General features: G+C 42.8%; 1 protein-coding gene across 14 annotated transcripts in view; it reads right to left on the minus strand.

Annotated features, from left to right (window-relative positions):
* LOC134226894 (protein O-mannosyl-transferase Tmtc3-like) overlaps positions 1-16171 on the minus strand; it is a 741179-nt gene that overhangs the window by 22323 nt on the left and 702685 nt on the right. For all 14 annotated transcript variants that reach the window (XM_062707982.1, XM_062707987.1, XM_062707985.1 and 11 more), the window contains one exon: positions 1044-1796. In XM_062707982.1, the coding sequence (XP_062563966.1) occupies positions 1044-1796 (753 nt within the window). The remainder of the gene's footprint in view (positions 1-1043; positions 1797-16171) is intronic.

Below are 16171 nucleotides of genomic sequence, written 5' to 3' on the forward strand. Positions count from 1 at the left end.
GTGCCGTAAGTGCCAAAAGTGGGGTCACGGAACCAAACATTGCCACATGGATGCTAAATGCATGTTTTGTGGTGGTACCTCTCACGGGTAAACATATTTCAAACGCTCAAAATTCGCAATCATTTGCCGATCGAGCAATTCATACTCACCACAATCCACGAACAAATTTTGCTCCTACCTTTCACCGGCTAACGAACAGTTCGTCGAATTCTAATTTTTCAAACACATCCCTGCAGGCACGCAAAATTTCATTTCCGAAAATTTACCGACGATGAATGATTTTCATACCCATTCTTCAATGGAAAATAACGTTTGTTCTGACGACTCAGATAGCCTGTCTGCTTCCGACTTTGATTTTCTAAATGAATGAAATGTTCAAAGCAAATACCAATACTAAAGCTGTTCAGGTTGGTATCAAATTAACTCAAAAAATTGTTATTGGACTTCGTTTTAATGGATCCAAATAATTCTTTGAAAGTTTTAAATTGGAATGCCTGCTCTTTAAAGGATAAGGAAGATGAATTATTCAACTTCCTATCAGTTCATAATGTCCACATTGCTATTATACCTAACTGAAACACATTTGAAACCTGGTCTTTTCATCAAAAGAGATCCAAACAAATCAGCCGCTTAATTCGACGAGAAAGAATATCCGCGTTGCCGAACTTCTCGGAAGCGATAACTAAGAAGCTTTTCCGAAATACCAATATTTCTTTTCTTTCATTACAGCTCCTCGAGAACATTGTGCATAGATAAAGTTTGATGAACGGAATAGCCTCAAGAGAAGAGGAAGTTATAATTGACCTGCCCCATATTGTTACCTGGAAAGATTCCCAACGGGTCGGCATGATCCAATTTGGTGCACTGTGATGCACCCATAATCTCAATTATTACTACATAATTAGATTTTTGTAAATAGTTTAGTGCATCTTTGTAGCACTTTGAATCCCACAACCATCTACACAAAAAATACTAAATTCATACACAATCAAATTCAAGTTGTGATTAACCACCCCTCTACAGAGTTCAATCATTTTACTTACATTATAGTAGATATCCGGATTGGTGCTATCGTACAGAAGCGCCCTCTCGTACACCTCCTGCGCTTCCTTGGTTCGATTCAGCTTGATCAGGATGTCACCTCGGTTGATGTACGCCTGTGTGTAATCCGATCGCATACTGATGGCCTGCCGGTACAGCAAATCTGCCTCCTCTAGTCGGGTGGCGTTCTTCGAGATCAGGTTCGCCAGGTTTAGGAAGACATTCAGGTGGTTCGGTGCTATCCGAGCTTGGTACGACTCGCCGGGTTTGGCCTTCGGTAGTAGAGATTTTGCCTTCAGATAAGCGTGTTCGGCTTCTTTGAACATTTTCAGATGGTTGTAGGTTCGACCCACGTTAATGTGAGCGCCAACGTCATCCTGCTGGACGCTCACCGCTTTGTGGAAGAACTGGAGAGCTTCTTCGAATTTGCCTTCGCTTTCGAGGGCATGTCCGACGTTGTTGAAAAGTTTCGCGTTTCGCTGGTTCACCTTTAGGCCGGACATAAAGATCGTGTATTCCGATTCCCAGTCCGCGTTGCGATTGTAGGTTTTGATTGAGTGGCTCAGTAGAAGGAATCCCAGACAGCACCAAGTCATTTTGCGGTTCCACCGCTCCGAGAGAAGTTGGAAACCGTAGGCCACTAGAATGCAGAATCCCATCGAAGGCATGTAGAGAACTCGTTCGGCGATGACGAACCCTACCGGGAAGAATAAGTTCGAAGCCGGTAGGAATGGCAGGATCATGAATGCGAGTCCCTGTAAAAGAAGAACGGTATATTGCTATTAATTGGGGTAAAAGCTTGTGCTAACTAAATTTCCACATCGACTTAAGAAGATTGGTTTATCATTGATTCGATTAAAGTTTCCGAAAGTTACCGCCCAGTTTTAATGAGTCTGACGAGCTCAAAAAGCCATCTCCCTCCCACCTTGCTTCAATTATCTGCAGCTCAAAACTTACTCGATTTTACAAAGCAGGGGGTTTTATCCCAGAGAATTAGGACGCCCATTTAGCCAGTAATTCACTTCGTAGTCCGGAAACTTTTTTCCCAAACACTCATTGAAGTTTACACCTCGAGGGGATCATCCCAACCGAACCGAGCGACTGATACAACACGGGCCTTGCCATGCCTTTCGCAGCGTTCTTTTTGATTCGCTTTTTGTACTTTTCTTACACTGCAGGCCGCAACCGCTGTTTCCCCTGAACTCTGGAACCGCCGAAAGAAACCGAGCTCACTTAAAACGCCGTTCGAAACAAAACGGCTTCAACCACCCACCAGGCAGGAGTTTGAAGAAATTCTTTTCCCACCTGACTTGGCGGTGGAGCTGCTAAAGCGTATCGAATCACTACCGCCACATATTAGGTACTTGGTAGAGAAAGGTGGGGAAGAAAAAAAACCGATGGGAAATGGTAGGCAGTGGCCTGCAGCAAAAATTAAGTCCTGCAAAAGTTGAAGCTACAAAAGGGCAAACTGAGATGCTACTGACTGAAAAAAAGTGAACACCTTTCTAAAATAAATATTTATTTTATTTAATCATAATAATGGATTTGTTATTTACAAGCATTTACGCTATGGAAATGATGGTCGAAGCTATACATCATCAAAATTAAATATTTAAATAACGTTCAAATAGCTGAAGTTTTATTTTCAAATGTTGAAAATAATTCTGTGCAATGCCGTAAGCTATTAGATAAAATATCCATCCATTATACAAAGTGATTTTTGCTCCAGATATACAAGTTGACCATCTCATATTCAAATAATCGGATTTGGAGAACCAACCCACATTTTTTTACAACCCACACTGTACTTTTCTCCGGACAGTTTGTAAGTTTGAAGGCGACTGTAGGTTTGACTAGGAATAGCGGAATAATGAAGACGAGAGCAGAGCAGTTTTTGGAAAACATTAAAAAGTTGCTTCACCTGCGACCAGGAACTTTGGTAGGATTCTTGGCAGTAGGATAGTCGGTGCCCAGTTGGTTTCAGTTTCGCCTTCATAGTTAACTTGTGGGTAGGTACCGTTGCCACTTCGGATGGAGGATAATAGCGGTGACGAGCGGCGGAAGTGCAAACTTTTTACTTTTTGACTTTGGCCAATCTTCAGCGATGTCTAAAAATTCTGATAGTTTCAAAAGAATTACTGCAGAGCTTGCTGGAGTTTTTTTTGTGTTTGGCCAGCGGGTAAAAAGAACAATCATATCGCTGCAAGAAATTCGATCTAACATTTTATTGTTCGATTTTGTACAGATTTTTTTGGCGAAATCATCAATGCTAATGTAATTTGAACACAAATTTGTTCATTTAGCTACACACTGATTTCCTTACACTGGTTTTGCCCCTTTGGCTATCGATTTATTAAGATGAAATTTTGCCCCAAATTTAAATACAGGTAATCTACAATTTCCATCTAGCTCGAAGCAGCTATTTTGTAAATATAGGCATTTCAGAGGTTATTTAAAATAATAATGACATCCTCGTCATCAATAACTGATAAAGTGATTATCATTATATGTGGTTCAAGAACCAGCTTCTCAATGTAAGCTGTGTGGTTTTCCAACTTACAATCACTTACATGAAGTTATGCATATTCTGAATAGAAACTAAACTTTCAAAATGTGACAACTCATTTGGAAAAATAGAGAACGTATTACTATTGGCCACATACTATAGCTTCAACTCAGGCTGCAACCAATGAAATGTAAACTTTTGCCATGAACGGAGCTGCCATCCGCTCCGATTAGCCACCGGGGCTTAGAGAAAAGTTATATTCCCAGCAGGAACATGACGTTATATTCCGGTGAATGCCACCTTTTGTCTCTTCATGTTTTCAAATGAATCAACTGAATTTTCGGAGCAGCATTCGGGCGACATGCGAGTGTGGAGAAAAAGTTTGATAATTAGTTGGAGAACTTTTTATTCTGGCATTGGGGACGACACGATACGATGTCGCTGTCGCTGGACAAAAACAGGCCCTGTCATTGCAGTGCCATAATGGGCTTCACATTTACTGTGTCGAAATGGGATTTGTTGCTTGCACCTGGGGTTGATGTGGGTATGGAGCTTAATCTACTGCCACTGTCTCTTACTAAAAAGAAAGAGTTTAACTGACAACTGTCTGGTTGCTGATGTCAACATTAACATGGCTTCTATAAAGGTCTTTTGGAAATAACTACAAATCCAGCAAGAAAAGATTTGTTCATGTGAACAATTTCGTCAATTTGATTCTCAGCCCAGAATCCGCCTCAAATGTCTGCCCTGCTATGGTGCACACTGTCTTTGTGTTCCCCAGTTGTTCCGTGCTGCTAGCTATTAGGAAAACAACGCGGATATCAACGATGCACTCTCTTTTCCGACCGGCTGGTCATTTTACTCGGAAGGCCCTCGGATTCGTTTTCGCCCTGGCACAAACTATGGCGACTTCATAGATACGAACCAGTAGATTGCTGCCGGCATGGTTGTGCGTTCCAAACCGTTCAAATAGCGATTTTCACAGCTGTGCTTCGTACGTGGTTGTGGGTGGTGGTTGCAAGGACGTGGTTTGTCACCGTGTCACATTTGCTCCCTGGCAGGGTTGTTGCATGGTTACAGAAGCAAGTTGGACCTGTTACTGCTGGAAACGGTACGGTGGCATGCAACGCGAACTCTGACAAAGGACCAATCCCCTTCCTCTCTGCCACACTCATCACAACGGTATCGTAATACAGTTTGCTGCTGTTTTCCGGTGGCTGTTGGTGTGTTTCGAAAATGAGAAAAGTTTACTTTTGCTTTGTAGTGAATTCGTGTGAAAAACTCGTTTCAGTCAGCCTTGTGTTGCAAATAGAAGCAGACTTTCAAAACGCATTTTCCTGTGGTTTTTTATCCCAGGATGGTGTATGTATGGGATGGGAGGTTGGGTCATTGGGCCGAATGCCGGATAGTTGAAATTTGTTTCCCGATTAAGTATGTGAAGTGAGGAAATGAGACGTGGAAAGTGAAAAATGAGATGTGAGTACACCGAAACGAAAAATGAGGATTAAATAAAGATTAGCGCAAAGTGACGGGGCAGCAGGGCAGCAGGGATTATGTCCAAGGGCTTGACGATCCCTCCCCAGGCCATCTGCGAGTTGTGGGGCTTGCCTAGGATGTGGTGGGGCTTGACAGTGGGCCCTGTTAAACCTCTATAAAAAGCTGCATGTATCCGCAAGTAGGCCCCACCAAAGCGACCGTGTGCCGCTCAAAGCGCACGTCCTGGTGTTAGGTGGGACGCTAAACAGCCCTGACACGACGGCCCTCCGACGAGACAGGAGGTTTGCGCTGGCCCAATAAGCCGCCTAGAAAACCAATCATTACGAACAATATAAGAGATAATGCGACTCGATATAATCGGCAAAGACCTAGGCGACGAATACAGGATCACGATTGGAAGCTTGGAACATGGAATTGCAAGTCGCTAGGTTTCGCAGGTTGCGACAGGATGATCTACGATGAATAACATCCCCGCAACTTCGACGTCGTGGCGCTGCAGGAGATTTGCTGGACAGGACAGAAAGTGTGGAAAAGCGGGCATCGAGCGGCTACCTTCTACCAAAGCTGTGGCACCACCAACGAGCTGGGAACCGGCTTCATAGTGGTGGGTAAGATGCGCCAACGCGTGATTGGGTGGCAGCCAATCAACGCAAGGATGTGCAAGCTGAGGATTAAAGGCCGTTTCTTCAACTATAGCATCATCAACGTGCACTGCCCACACGAAGGGAGACCCGACGACGAGAAAGAAACGTTCTACGCACAGCTGGAGCAGACATACGATGGATGCCCACTGCGGGACGTCAAAATCGTCATCGGTGACATGAACGCTCAGGTAGGAAGGGAGGAAATGTATAGACCGGTCATCGGACCGGATAGTCTGCACACCGTATCGAATGACAACGGCCAACGATGCATAAACTTCGCAGCCTCCCGCGGAATGGTAGTCCGAAGCACCTTCTTTCCCCGCAAAAATATCCACAAGGCCACATGGAGATCACCTAACCAAGAAACGGAAAACCAAATCGACCACGTTCTAATCGACGGTAAATTCTTCTCCGACATCACGAACGTCCGCACTTACCGCAGTGCGAATATTGAATCCGACCACTACCTCGTTGCAGTATGCCTGCGCTCAAAACTCTCGACGGTGTACAACACGGCGGCTTAACATTGGGCGGCTACAAGATGGTAGACTAGCCCAAGAATACGCGCAGCAGCTGGAAGTGGCACTTCCAACGGAAGAGCAGCTAGGCGCAGCGTCTCTTGAAGATGGCTGGAGAGATATTCGATCCGCCATTGGTAGCACCGCAACCGCTGCACTTGGCACGGTTCCCCGGATCAGAGAAACGACTGGTATGACGGCGAATGTGAGCAGTTAGTGGAAGAGAAGAATGCAGCATGGGCGAGATTGCTGCAACACCGCACGAGGGCGAACGAGGCACGATATAAACAGGCGCGGAACAGACAAAACTCGATTTTCCGGAGGAAAAAGCGCCAGCAGGAAGATCGAGACCGTGAAGAAACGGAGCAACTGTACCGCGCTAATAACACACGAAAGTTCTATGAGAAGTTAAACCGTTCACGTAAGGGCCACGTGCCACAGCCCGATACGTGTAAGGACATAAACGGGAACCTTCTTACGAACGAGCGTGAGGTGATCCAAAGGTGGCGGCAGCACTACGAAGAACACCTGAATGGCGATGTGGCAGACGAAGATGGCGGTATGGTGATGGACCTGGGAGAACGCGCGCAGGACATAATTCTACCGGCTCCGGATCTCCAGGATATCCAGGAGGAGATTGGCCGGCTGAAGAACAACAAAGCCCCTGGGGTTGACCAACTACCAGGAGAGCTATTTAAACACGGTGGTGAGGCACTGGCTAGAGCGCTGCACTGGGTCATTACCAAGATTTGGGAGGAGGAAGTTTTGCCGCAGGAGTGGATGGAAGGTGTCGTGTGTCCCATCTACAAAAGGGCGTTTATCTGGATTGCAGCAACTACCGCGCAATCACATTGCTGAACGCCGCCTACAAGGTACTATCCCAAATGTTATGCCGTCGACTAGCACCAACTGCAAGGGAGTTCGTGGGCAGTACCAGGCGGGTTTTATGGGCGAACACTCCACCACGGACCAGGTGTTTGCCATTCGCCAAGTACTGCAGAAATGCCGCGAATACAACGTGCACACACATCCTCTATTCATCGACTTCAAAGCCGAATATGATACAATCGATCGGGACCAGCTATGGCAGCTAATGCACGAACACTGTTTTCCGGATGAACTGACACGGTTGATCAAAGCAACGATGGATCGGGTGATGTGCGTAGTTCAAGTTTCAGGGGCATTCTCGAGTCCCTTCGAAACCCGCAGAGGGTTACGGCAAGGTGATGGTCTTTCGTGTTTGCTATTCAACATCGCTTTGGAAGGGTAATACGAAGAGCAGGGATTAACACGAGTGGTACAATTTTCAATAAGTCCGTCCAGCTATTTGGTTTCGCCGACGACATAGATATTATGGCACGTAACTTTGAGAAGATGGAGGAAGCCTACATCAGACTGAAGAGGGAAGCTAAGCGGATCGGACTAGTCATCAACACGTCGAAGACGAAGTACATGATAGGAAGAGGTTCAAGAGAAGACAATGTGAGCCACCCACCGCGAGTTTGCATCGGTGGTGACGAAATCGAGGTGGTAGAAGAATTTGTGTACTTGGGCTCACTGGTGACTGCCGAAAATGACACCAGCAGAGAAATTCGGAGACGCATAGTGGCTGGAAATCGTACGTACTTTGGACTCCGCAAGACGCTCCGATCGAATAGAGTTCGCCGCCGTACCAAACTGACAATCTACAAAACGCTAATTAGACCGGTAGTCCTCTACGGACACGAGACCTGGACGATGCTCGTGGAGGACCAACGCGCACTTGGAGTTTTCGAAAGGAAAGTGCTGCGTACCATCTATGGTGGGGTGCAGATGGCGGACGGTACGTGGAGGAGGCGAATGAACCACGAATTGCATCAGCTGTTGGGAGAACCATCCATCGTTCACACCGCGAAAATCGGACGACTGTGATGGGCCGGGCACGTAGCCAGAATGTCGGACAGTAACCCGGTGAAAATGGTTCTCGACAACGATCCGACGGGCACAAGAAGGCGAGGTGCGCAACGGGCAAGGTGGATCGATCAGGTGGAAGATGACTTGCGGACCCTCCGTAGACTGCGTGGTTGGCGACGTGTAGCCATGGACCGAGCCGAATGGAGAAGACTCTTATATACCGCACAGGCCACTTCGGCCTTAGTCTGATTAAATAATAATAATAGCGCAAAGTGAGATATTCGATAAGAACAGTAAGCAGTGAGAAATAAGAAATGAGAAGTGAGAGGTGAGTACTGAGAAATGAGAAGTGAATGGTTAGTAGTGAAATGTTCTAAGTGGGTAGTGAATAGTGAAGGAGGAGGGAGGAAAGACTAACGAGAAGTCAGTACAGGCCGGACTCGATTATCCGGAGGTTCGATTATCCGGGGCTCGATTATCCGGAGTAATATTTTTACCCATCTTAGAAAAATAGAAATCTTATCTTTGTGTATCCGTAACGAGTCCAATATGTGCAAGACATGCTAGTGCCTTTCTTGCTTTCTTAAGGAAGCATCCATAAATTACGTAACGCTTAGAGAAGGGAGGGGGTGTTGCCCGAAGTGTGACAATCCATACAAAAATTTGCAATGATTCATACAAAAAGTAACATCCGTAAATTACGTAACGCTTAGAGTAAAATCAGCAGTGATTCAAATCGTTCGGGGCTGTCAGTTTGAATATGAATCTGGAACATTATTTTTTCCAGCAGCTGTTCTGTCAAAAAAATAAAACTGGTATAACGCTCCGTTCTATTTTCTGCAGATTTGAACCACGATTGAATCACGAGATTCAAATATTTTTCAATTGTTTTGGTGTATGAATGCGTCATTTTATCTACGGATCAATCCACTTTGCAATTACGGCGCCTTTCTTGGCAGCAACATCATGATTTCATTTAATTGAAAATTTGAAAAACATGAATAGAACACTGCTGGGGAAACCAGCGAGTTTGTTCTATTTTGCTCCAGATTCAAACTAGAATAGTGGTCGAAAATTTGGAATGAAACTGAATCACTACTGATTTCACTCTAAGAGGGGGTTTTCTGTTTTATTTCTGTTTTATTTGGTGGACGTTCCGGAAATTTCGGAAGGCCACGACATGTATAAGCCATAACATCAAGTGCATCTGAAAAATCTTGATGCTTAACGATAAAATTTAGAAGTTTTCTTTTTTTTTTATCCTTCACACGGTGGTTAGAGGTATGCGCCGTCGCCGCCGACAGTTTATGGCAATCCCGTTGAAACTCCAGAGGATCTCTTGCGAAAAAAGCTATTTTTCTTGAAAATTCCATACAATTTTTCGTTTAAAAATCGAAAAACCTTTTCGTAAAACTAAGAACTTTCATTAAAAATTCTGAAGATATCTCGAAAATACTACAGTTGAAATTCTGACTAAATTTCCTTAAAAATTTTGAAGACCTTTTTGTAGAATTTAAAAGAAAGGAAGACAGGACATTTACACAGCACCCAGTGAACCAGTGGAGCGTTTCCCGCTTCACGAAATATTACTAGGGCGGGAATCAAACTCACACTCCATGGCTTGCAAATACACTTAGACGAATGACGCCACTATCCACACGGCCACAAAGCCCACCAGGTGCAAATTCCAGAAATTTCCTGGGCAAATTATAAAGAATTTCTTTTGGGAATCTCAAAAAATTACCTGCGGAAATTTCCAAGGACTGCCAGTTGAAATCCACAGAATTTCACGTTGAAATCAATTATTTTGACGGGGATTTGCGGTTTGTTGTTTGGCCGAATATATCAATAATCTTAAACTAGACTGGCATTTGGTCGAAATTGACATATGGCTGATAATGTCGTTCGGTTGAACAGGTAATTTGGCTGAAAATTCGTCTAATTGAATAGGTCATTTAGCCAAAAAGACTTAGATGGTCGTTTGGCATAAAAGGGCCATTTGGCCGAAATGAACATATGGCCGAAAGTGTTGTTTGCCCGAGCTGCCCAAAAAAATCGTTTGACCGAAAATGTTGCTTGGTCGGACGAGGTGACATAAGGTCGAAAACGGTTTGCCCAAAAATGTCATTTGGCTGAAAGCATCGTACTGGTGAAGATCAACTGGCCGAACTGATAATTTGGCCGAAAAAGACGTTTACTCCGACAGCTCATTTGTTAAAAAATGGCGTTTGGCCGAACGGGTCGACGTTTTTCGCCATACAATCCGATCAGCCGAATAATATTTTCGGCCAAATTGCCCTTCCTGCCAAACTACCGTTTCGGTCAAATGGAATTTTCGACGACAAGGCCTATTCGACCAAACGACCTGTTAGATCATATGGCTTTTCCAGCCAAATGACTAGTTTGGTTGAACCGTCAAACCGTTTTCCACATAATAACCGTATCCATCAAATGGAATTCGGCTAGATAGCTGTCGGCTTAACGTATTATTCGCCCAAGTGGTATTCGACTTTCCACTTTCCACCGAATGATTTCTACCAAACGACCCTTCGTCTTTTGAAAATTTTCTCGTAGAATCTCCGAAGAATTACTAATGGACAACATAAAAAATTTCACGTAGAAATTCAAAGAAATTCCGAAAAATCCAGTTGAAATTCTGTTGGAAACAGTTTTAAAAAAATCACAAGGAAATTCTCTTTAGTGGAAACTCCGGAAATTAATCGACGATAAAAAAATTCGAAGCATAGGCAAACTTCAAAACAATTTCCCGTAAAAAATTCAAAGAAATTCCGGTGAAAACTTTAGAGCATTTCCTGTTGAAAATTCGAAAAACTTGGAAGCATCTCCTGAGACAGTTAATTAGATTTTTCCGGCGAAATAAAAAGATTCTCCCGTTAATGTCTTAAAAATATCCTGAAAAAAAAACTTTACGTTACGAACATAATAAATAAATTGCCAAGCCTTCACCGACCAGAATTATGACAAACGCCGCCGCCGAAGATTTTCGGTTCGGCGCTGACCTCTAACAATGGTCAGAACCCATGAACGGACCAACGAGATATTTTATTAGATTTTATATAACTAGAATAAAGATTATTTGAGCAAAAGTTAAATTTTAAGCGACTTCAAAAATGGCTCGATTATCCGGAGGGTTCGATTATCCGGAGTGAAATTTTTTTCAGTACTGTGAAATGAGAAGTGAATGGAAATAGCGAGAGGTGAAAAGTGAGATGTTCGAAGTGGGAAGAGAGTAGTGAGAAGGAAGAATGAGAAGTTTGAAGTAAGTTATGAGTAGTAAGAAAAGAGAAGTGAGAAATAAGAAGTGAAATGAGAAGTGCGAAGGAAGAAAATAAGGATTTTGTATTTGAATTATTCGGCCATATGGCCTAACATTCGCTTGCGATAACTTTCGATTCTGTGCTTCATCGTGCTTTGTAAAAATGCTCCCTTCCACTTTAAGCTTCAGTAGTTCGTCTCGCCGATAAAAGTCAATGAAAAATCAACAAGTCTCTCGTGGTTAGAGTTTACCATTTTTGCATCGGTACGCCGCCATTTAAAATTTGTCACGCCGGTGGTTTATAATTTTCCACGCCAATTCAAATTCGAAGAAATCCGCAGAATTTTTCGTGGAAATTCTGAAGATTCAGTGGAATTTCCGTAGATTTTCCCGAGAGAATCTCGTTCAAATTGAGTTTTTGAACGGAGAAGAGTCGTTTGGCAGAAAGCCATTTTTCCGAAGGCAACAACCCAACAAACATTGGAGGTGAATAAAGCGCTTATATGATAAAAAATAGTCTTTTATAGCTTATATAGCTAACATTGTTTGTTGGGAAGGCCAAAAGTTCTTTGGCCTAATATGTCTTTTAATCAAACAAACCATTTGGCTGAAGCTCAACTAGCCTAAAGTTATTTTACCGAAAATTTCATTTGGTCGTACAATTTCACATTTGACAGAAAAAAAAAACAGTTGGTCAAATAGCTCAATTGGCCAAAATAGTCTCGAGACAAAAAGGGTCATTCGACCGAAATTGTCGTTTGGCTGAATTGGTAATTTTGGCACCGATATTTCAAATGGGGGAAACTGCTTTCTCAAAACAAGAGCTTCTTAAGGGCCTTGGTGGGTTAATTTGTGCCCACCTACGCAATCTAGCGCCATCTAATAAAAGAAGAGGATTCGCTGCTTCTATCAGTGGTGTTGGATTCTAAGGTTGGCTCAAATCAGCCCACCAGCGACGTGTGCAGCACTTGTTTACTTACCACTTTCGCTTTTTTGAAATGTTGGTGATTTTAAAAATGCCGTTTGGCCGAAATGGTTGTTTTGCAGAAAATACATTTTCGGGCCAAATGGCTCTTTCTGAAAAAACGACCATTTCTACCAAACGGCATTTTCGGTCAAACGATCTGTTCGGTCAAATGATTTTTTCGGCTAAACGTCTCACTTCTCTTTCCTCATTTCTCACTTCTCACTGTGAAAAGTGAGTTGTGCGAAGTGGGTAGTGAGACATCTCACAACTCACTTTTTACAGCGAGAAGTGAGAAATGGGGAGTGCGAAGTGAGACGTCTCACCATGAGAAGTGAGTAGTGCGAAGTGGGTAGTGAGACGTCTCACTACTCATTTCGCGCTTCTTACTTTTTACAGTGAGAAGAGAGAAAAGAAAAGTGAGGTGTGCGACGTCTCTCTTCTCATTTCTGATTTCTCACTTTTCAAATAAAATATGCGGCCAAATGTCTTATTCGGCCAAATGACCCTTTCGGCCAAATGACACTTTCGGCCTAATGACCCTTTCGGCCTTATGATCCTTTCGGCCAAATGACCCTTTCGGCCAAATGACCCTTTTGGTCAAATGACCCTTTCGGCCAAATGAACCTTTCGGCCAAATGATCCTTTCAGCCAAACGACCCTTCGGCCATATGACCCTTTCGGTCAAATGACCCTTTCTGCAAAATGACCCTTGCGGCCAAATGACCCTTTCGGCCAAATAACCCTTTCGGCAGAACGACCCTTTCGGCCGAATGACCCTTTTGGCCAAACGACCCTTTCAGCCAAACGACCCTTTCGGCCAAATGACTTTCGGCCTAATGACCCTTTCGGCCAAACGACCCATTCGGCCAAACAACTTTCGGCCTAGTGGCACTCGGTCAAATGGCTTTCGGCCGAATGGGTTTCGGCCAAATTACCCTTCTCCCGTGCTAATTAAATAACACGAGAAAACAAACAATTCAACGGCAAAGCTAAAAGAACCAAAGAAAATATGTTTTTGCTTCTTCTTATGTATACCAATACAAATGCCCAAGACCTCTTTTAACTATTCTCGCTTATTTCATTGATCGGTCGTTGCGTTTAAAAGTTATGAAGAAAATAGTGAATCGAACCATATAAAACCATATAAGGTTGGTGTATCTTAGGTTATAAGGCCGAAAATGTCGTTTGACCGGAATGTTTGTTTGACAGAAAGGGCCATTTGGCCGAAAAAAATGTTGATTATTGAAATATGGTCAAAAATATCCACCTGGTTGGTAAAATAGCATTTTCGGGCAAATGGTCTTTCTGCCAAACGACCATTTCGGCCAAATAACTTTTTCGACCAAATGATCAGTTCGGTCGAACGATATTTTCGATCGTATGTCCATTTTGGCTAATCAAATTTTCGACCAGATGGGATTTGGTTTAAACCATTAAACCCGGCCCTCGGCCCAATGACATATACAGCCAAACACCTTTCGGCCGTGTGGCTTTCGACCAAACAGCCCTACCTGTCGTTTGGTCGAAAGTCATTTGACGAAAGCCACTTATTCGAATGTATTTTTCTTCTTATTGGCATTACATGCCTTAGTGTTCATTAAGCACTTCCACAGTTATTAATTGCGAGGTTTCTAAGCCAGGTTACCATTTTTGCATTCGTATATCATGAGGCTAACACGATGATACTTTTATGCCCAGGGAATTGCAGACAATTTCCAATCCGAAAATTGCACCGGCACCGGGAATCGAACCCAGCCACCCTCAGCATGGTCTTGCTTTGTAGCCGCGTCTCTTACCGCACGGCTAAGGAGGGCCCCTTATTCGAATGCCACTTGGCCGAATAACACGTTTGGCCAAAAGTCACGAACTTTTGTCCGAAATGGCAATTAGGTCGAAACTTATTTGACCGAAAATGACATTTGGCAGAAAGCAACTAACAGCCGAAATGCACATTCGGCCGAAATGGTAATTTGGCCGAAATGAGTTATTAGCCCTAAGAGTTAATTTGGCTGAAAATGTCATTTGGCCGAAATGGACGTTTAGCCGAAAAAGTCATTTGACCGAATAGATCATTTGGCCGAAAATGTCGTTTGGTAAAAATTGTCATTTGGCAGAGAGAGTCTTTTCTGCAAAACAACCATTTTGGCCAAACGGCATTTTCAGCCAAATGACCTATTCGGCTAAACGATTTTTTTTTGGCAAAATCGGCATCAACATTTCAAAACAGCGAAACTGGGTTTGTAAACAAGTGCTTCTCACGTCGGTGGTGGGCTGATTTGAGTCAATCTTAGAATCCAACACTACTGATGCAAGCAGCGAATCCTCTTCGTCTATTAGATGGCGCTGGATTGCGTAGGTGGGCACAAATTAGTCTACCAGGGACGTGAGAAGCTCTTGTTTGCAAAAGCAGTATCGGTGCCGAAATTAGCAATTCAGCCAAACAAAACTTTCGGTCGAATGACCCTTTCGGCCAATTGAGCTATTCGGCCAACTGTTTTTTTTTTCTGTCAAATGTGGAATTGTACGACCAAATTTATCACTTCTCGCTGTCAAAAGTGAGAAGTGATAAATGTGGAGTGAGAAGTGAGACGTCTTCTCTGACCCTTTTGGCTAAATGATCCTTTCGGCCAAAAAGCCCTTTCGGTCAAATGACCCTTTCGGCTTAATGATTCTTTCGGCTAAATGATCCTTTCGTCCAAAAAGCCCTTTCGCCCAAATGACCCTTGCGGCTAAATGACCCATTTCGGCCAAACAACCCTTTCGGCCAGATGGGTTCCGGCATAATGGTCTGTTCGGGCCTAGTGGCATTCGGCCGAATGGGTTTCTGCCAAATGACCCTTCCCTTACAATATATTTCTTTCTTCTCCTTATATTTATATTTCAAGGAAGTATAAAAAGCGTCAAATAAACTGCAAAACAAATATTGTTTTTTCTCTAACAGTAAGGTCATTTTCAGATTTCTGTGAAGCTTAAATATTATCAAACTCGGCCACAACATTCTCTGACATGAACACATTTCGAATCGAGTTCGAGTTCAATAAGTATTAAAACCTCTTGACAATAATAATAAAAAATGCCAAAGCGACAATTCCTCCTATTGGATCAATGTTGCTTCAATGAATTTGTATAAAATCTAACTTCCAAACGCACTGGAACAAAAATTCTCCTACGTATTTCAAATTAAACTTTTGATTACTTGGGCTTTTACCTTAGATAAGACTTTGGGTTACATTTGTCATAAGATTTGGTAACCAATCAACCGTGCACAATGCTGTCAAAAAGTTTATTTTTTTATTTAAATTCAGATTGAAATATAAATTTTAATAAATTTTATATTTGTGAATTTGAATAATTGAGTTGAACAAAAATAGTCATCCTTTTCATCTTAATGAAGATATACAAAAAAAATCAATTAGTGTGTGTGTTTCATCTCCCAGCAAAAAAATACTTTAACCATCGAAAAGGTAGAATTTTTGTTTCTTCATTTTTTATACCAATACATACAAGCAAGCAAAACTATAAGACCCCTTTCACTATTTTCGTACTTTTCATAGGGGAAATGACGGCTTTGGCAGGTTTTGTTCTATTATTGTCAGGGGGGTTTTTGTTGACCAAATTTTATGAAATTCGGTCACAATATTCTTTGATATGCAAAGAATGTTTAGGCCAAATTTGAGCATAATTGGTTATAGAAAACCCCCCTGACAATAATAGAACAAAACCTGCCAAAGCCGTCATTTCCGTTAGGTATCATGTTGGGAAAAATAAGTGCAGAATAATCAAAAGTAATTCTTGTTTACCTTAAAAATCACCAATACCAAAAATCTT

The sequence above is a fragment of the Armigeres subalbatus genome, chromosome 3, assembly GCF_024139115.2.
Source record: "Armigeres subalbatus isolate Guangzhou_Male chromosome 3, GZ_Asu_2, whole genome shotgun sequence".
Lineage (NCBI taxonomy): Eukaryota > Metazoa > Arthropoda > Insecta > Diptera > Culicidae > Armigeres > Armigeres subalbatus.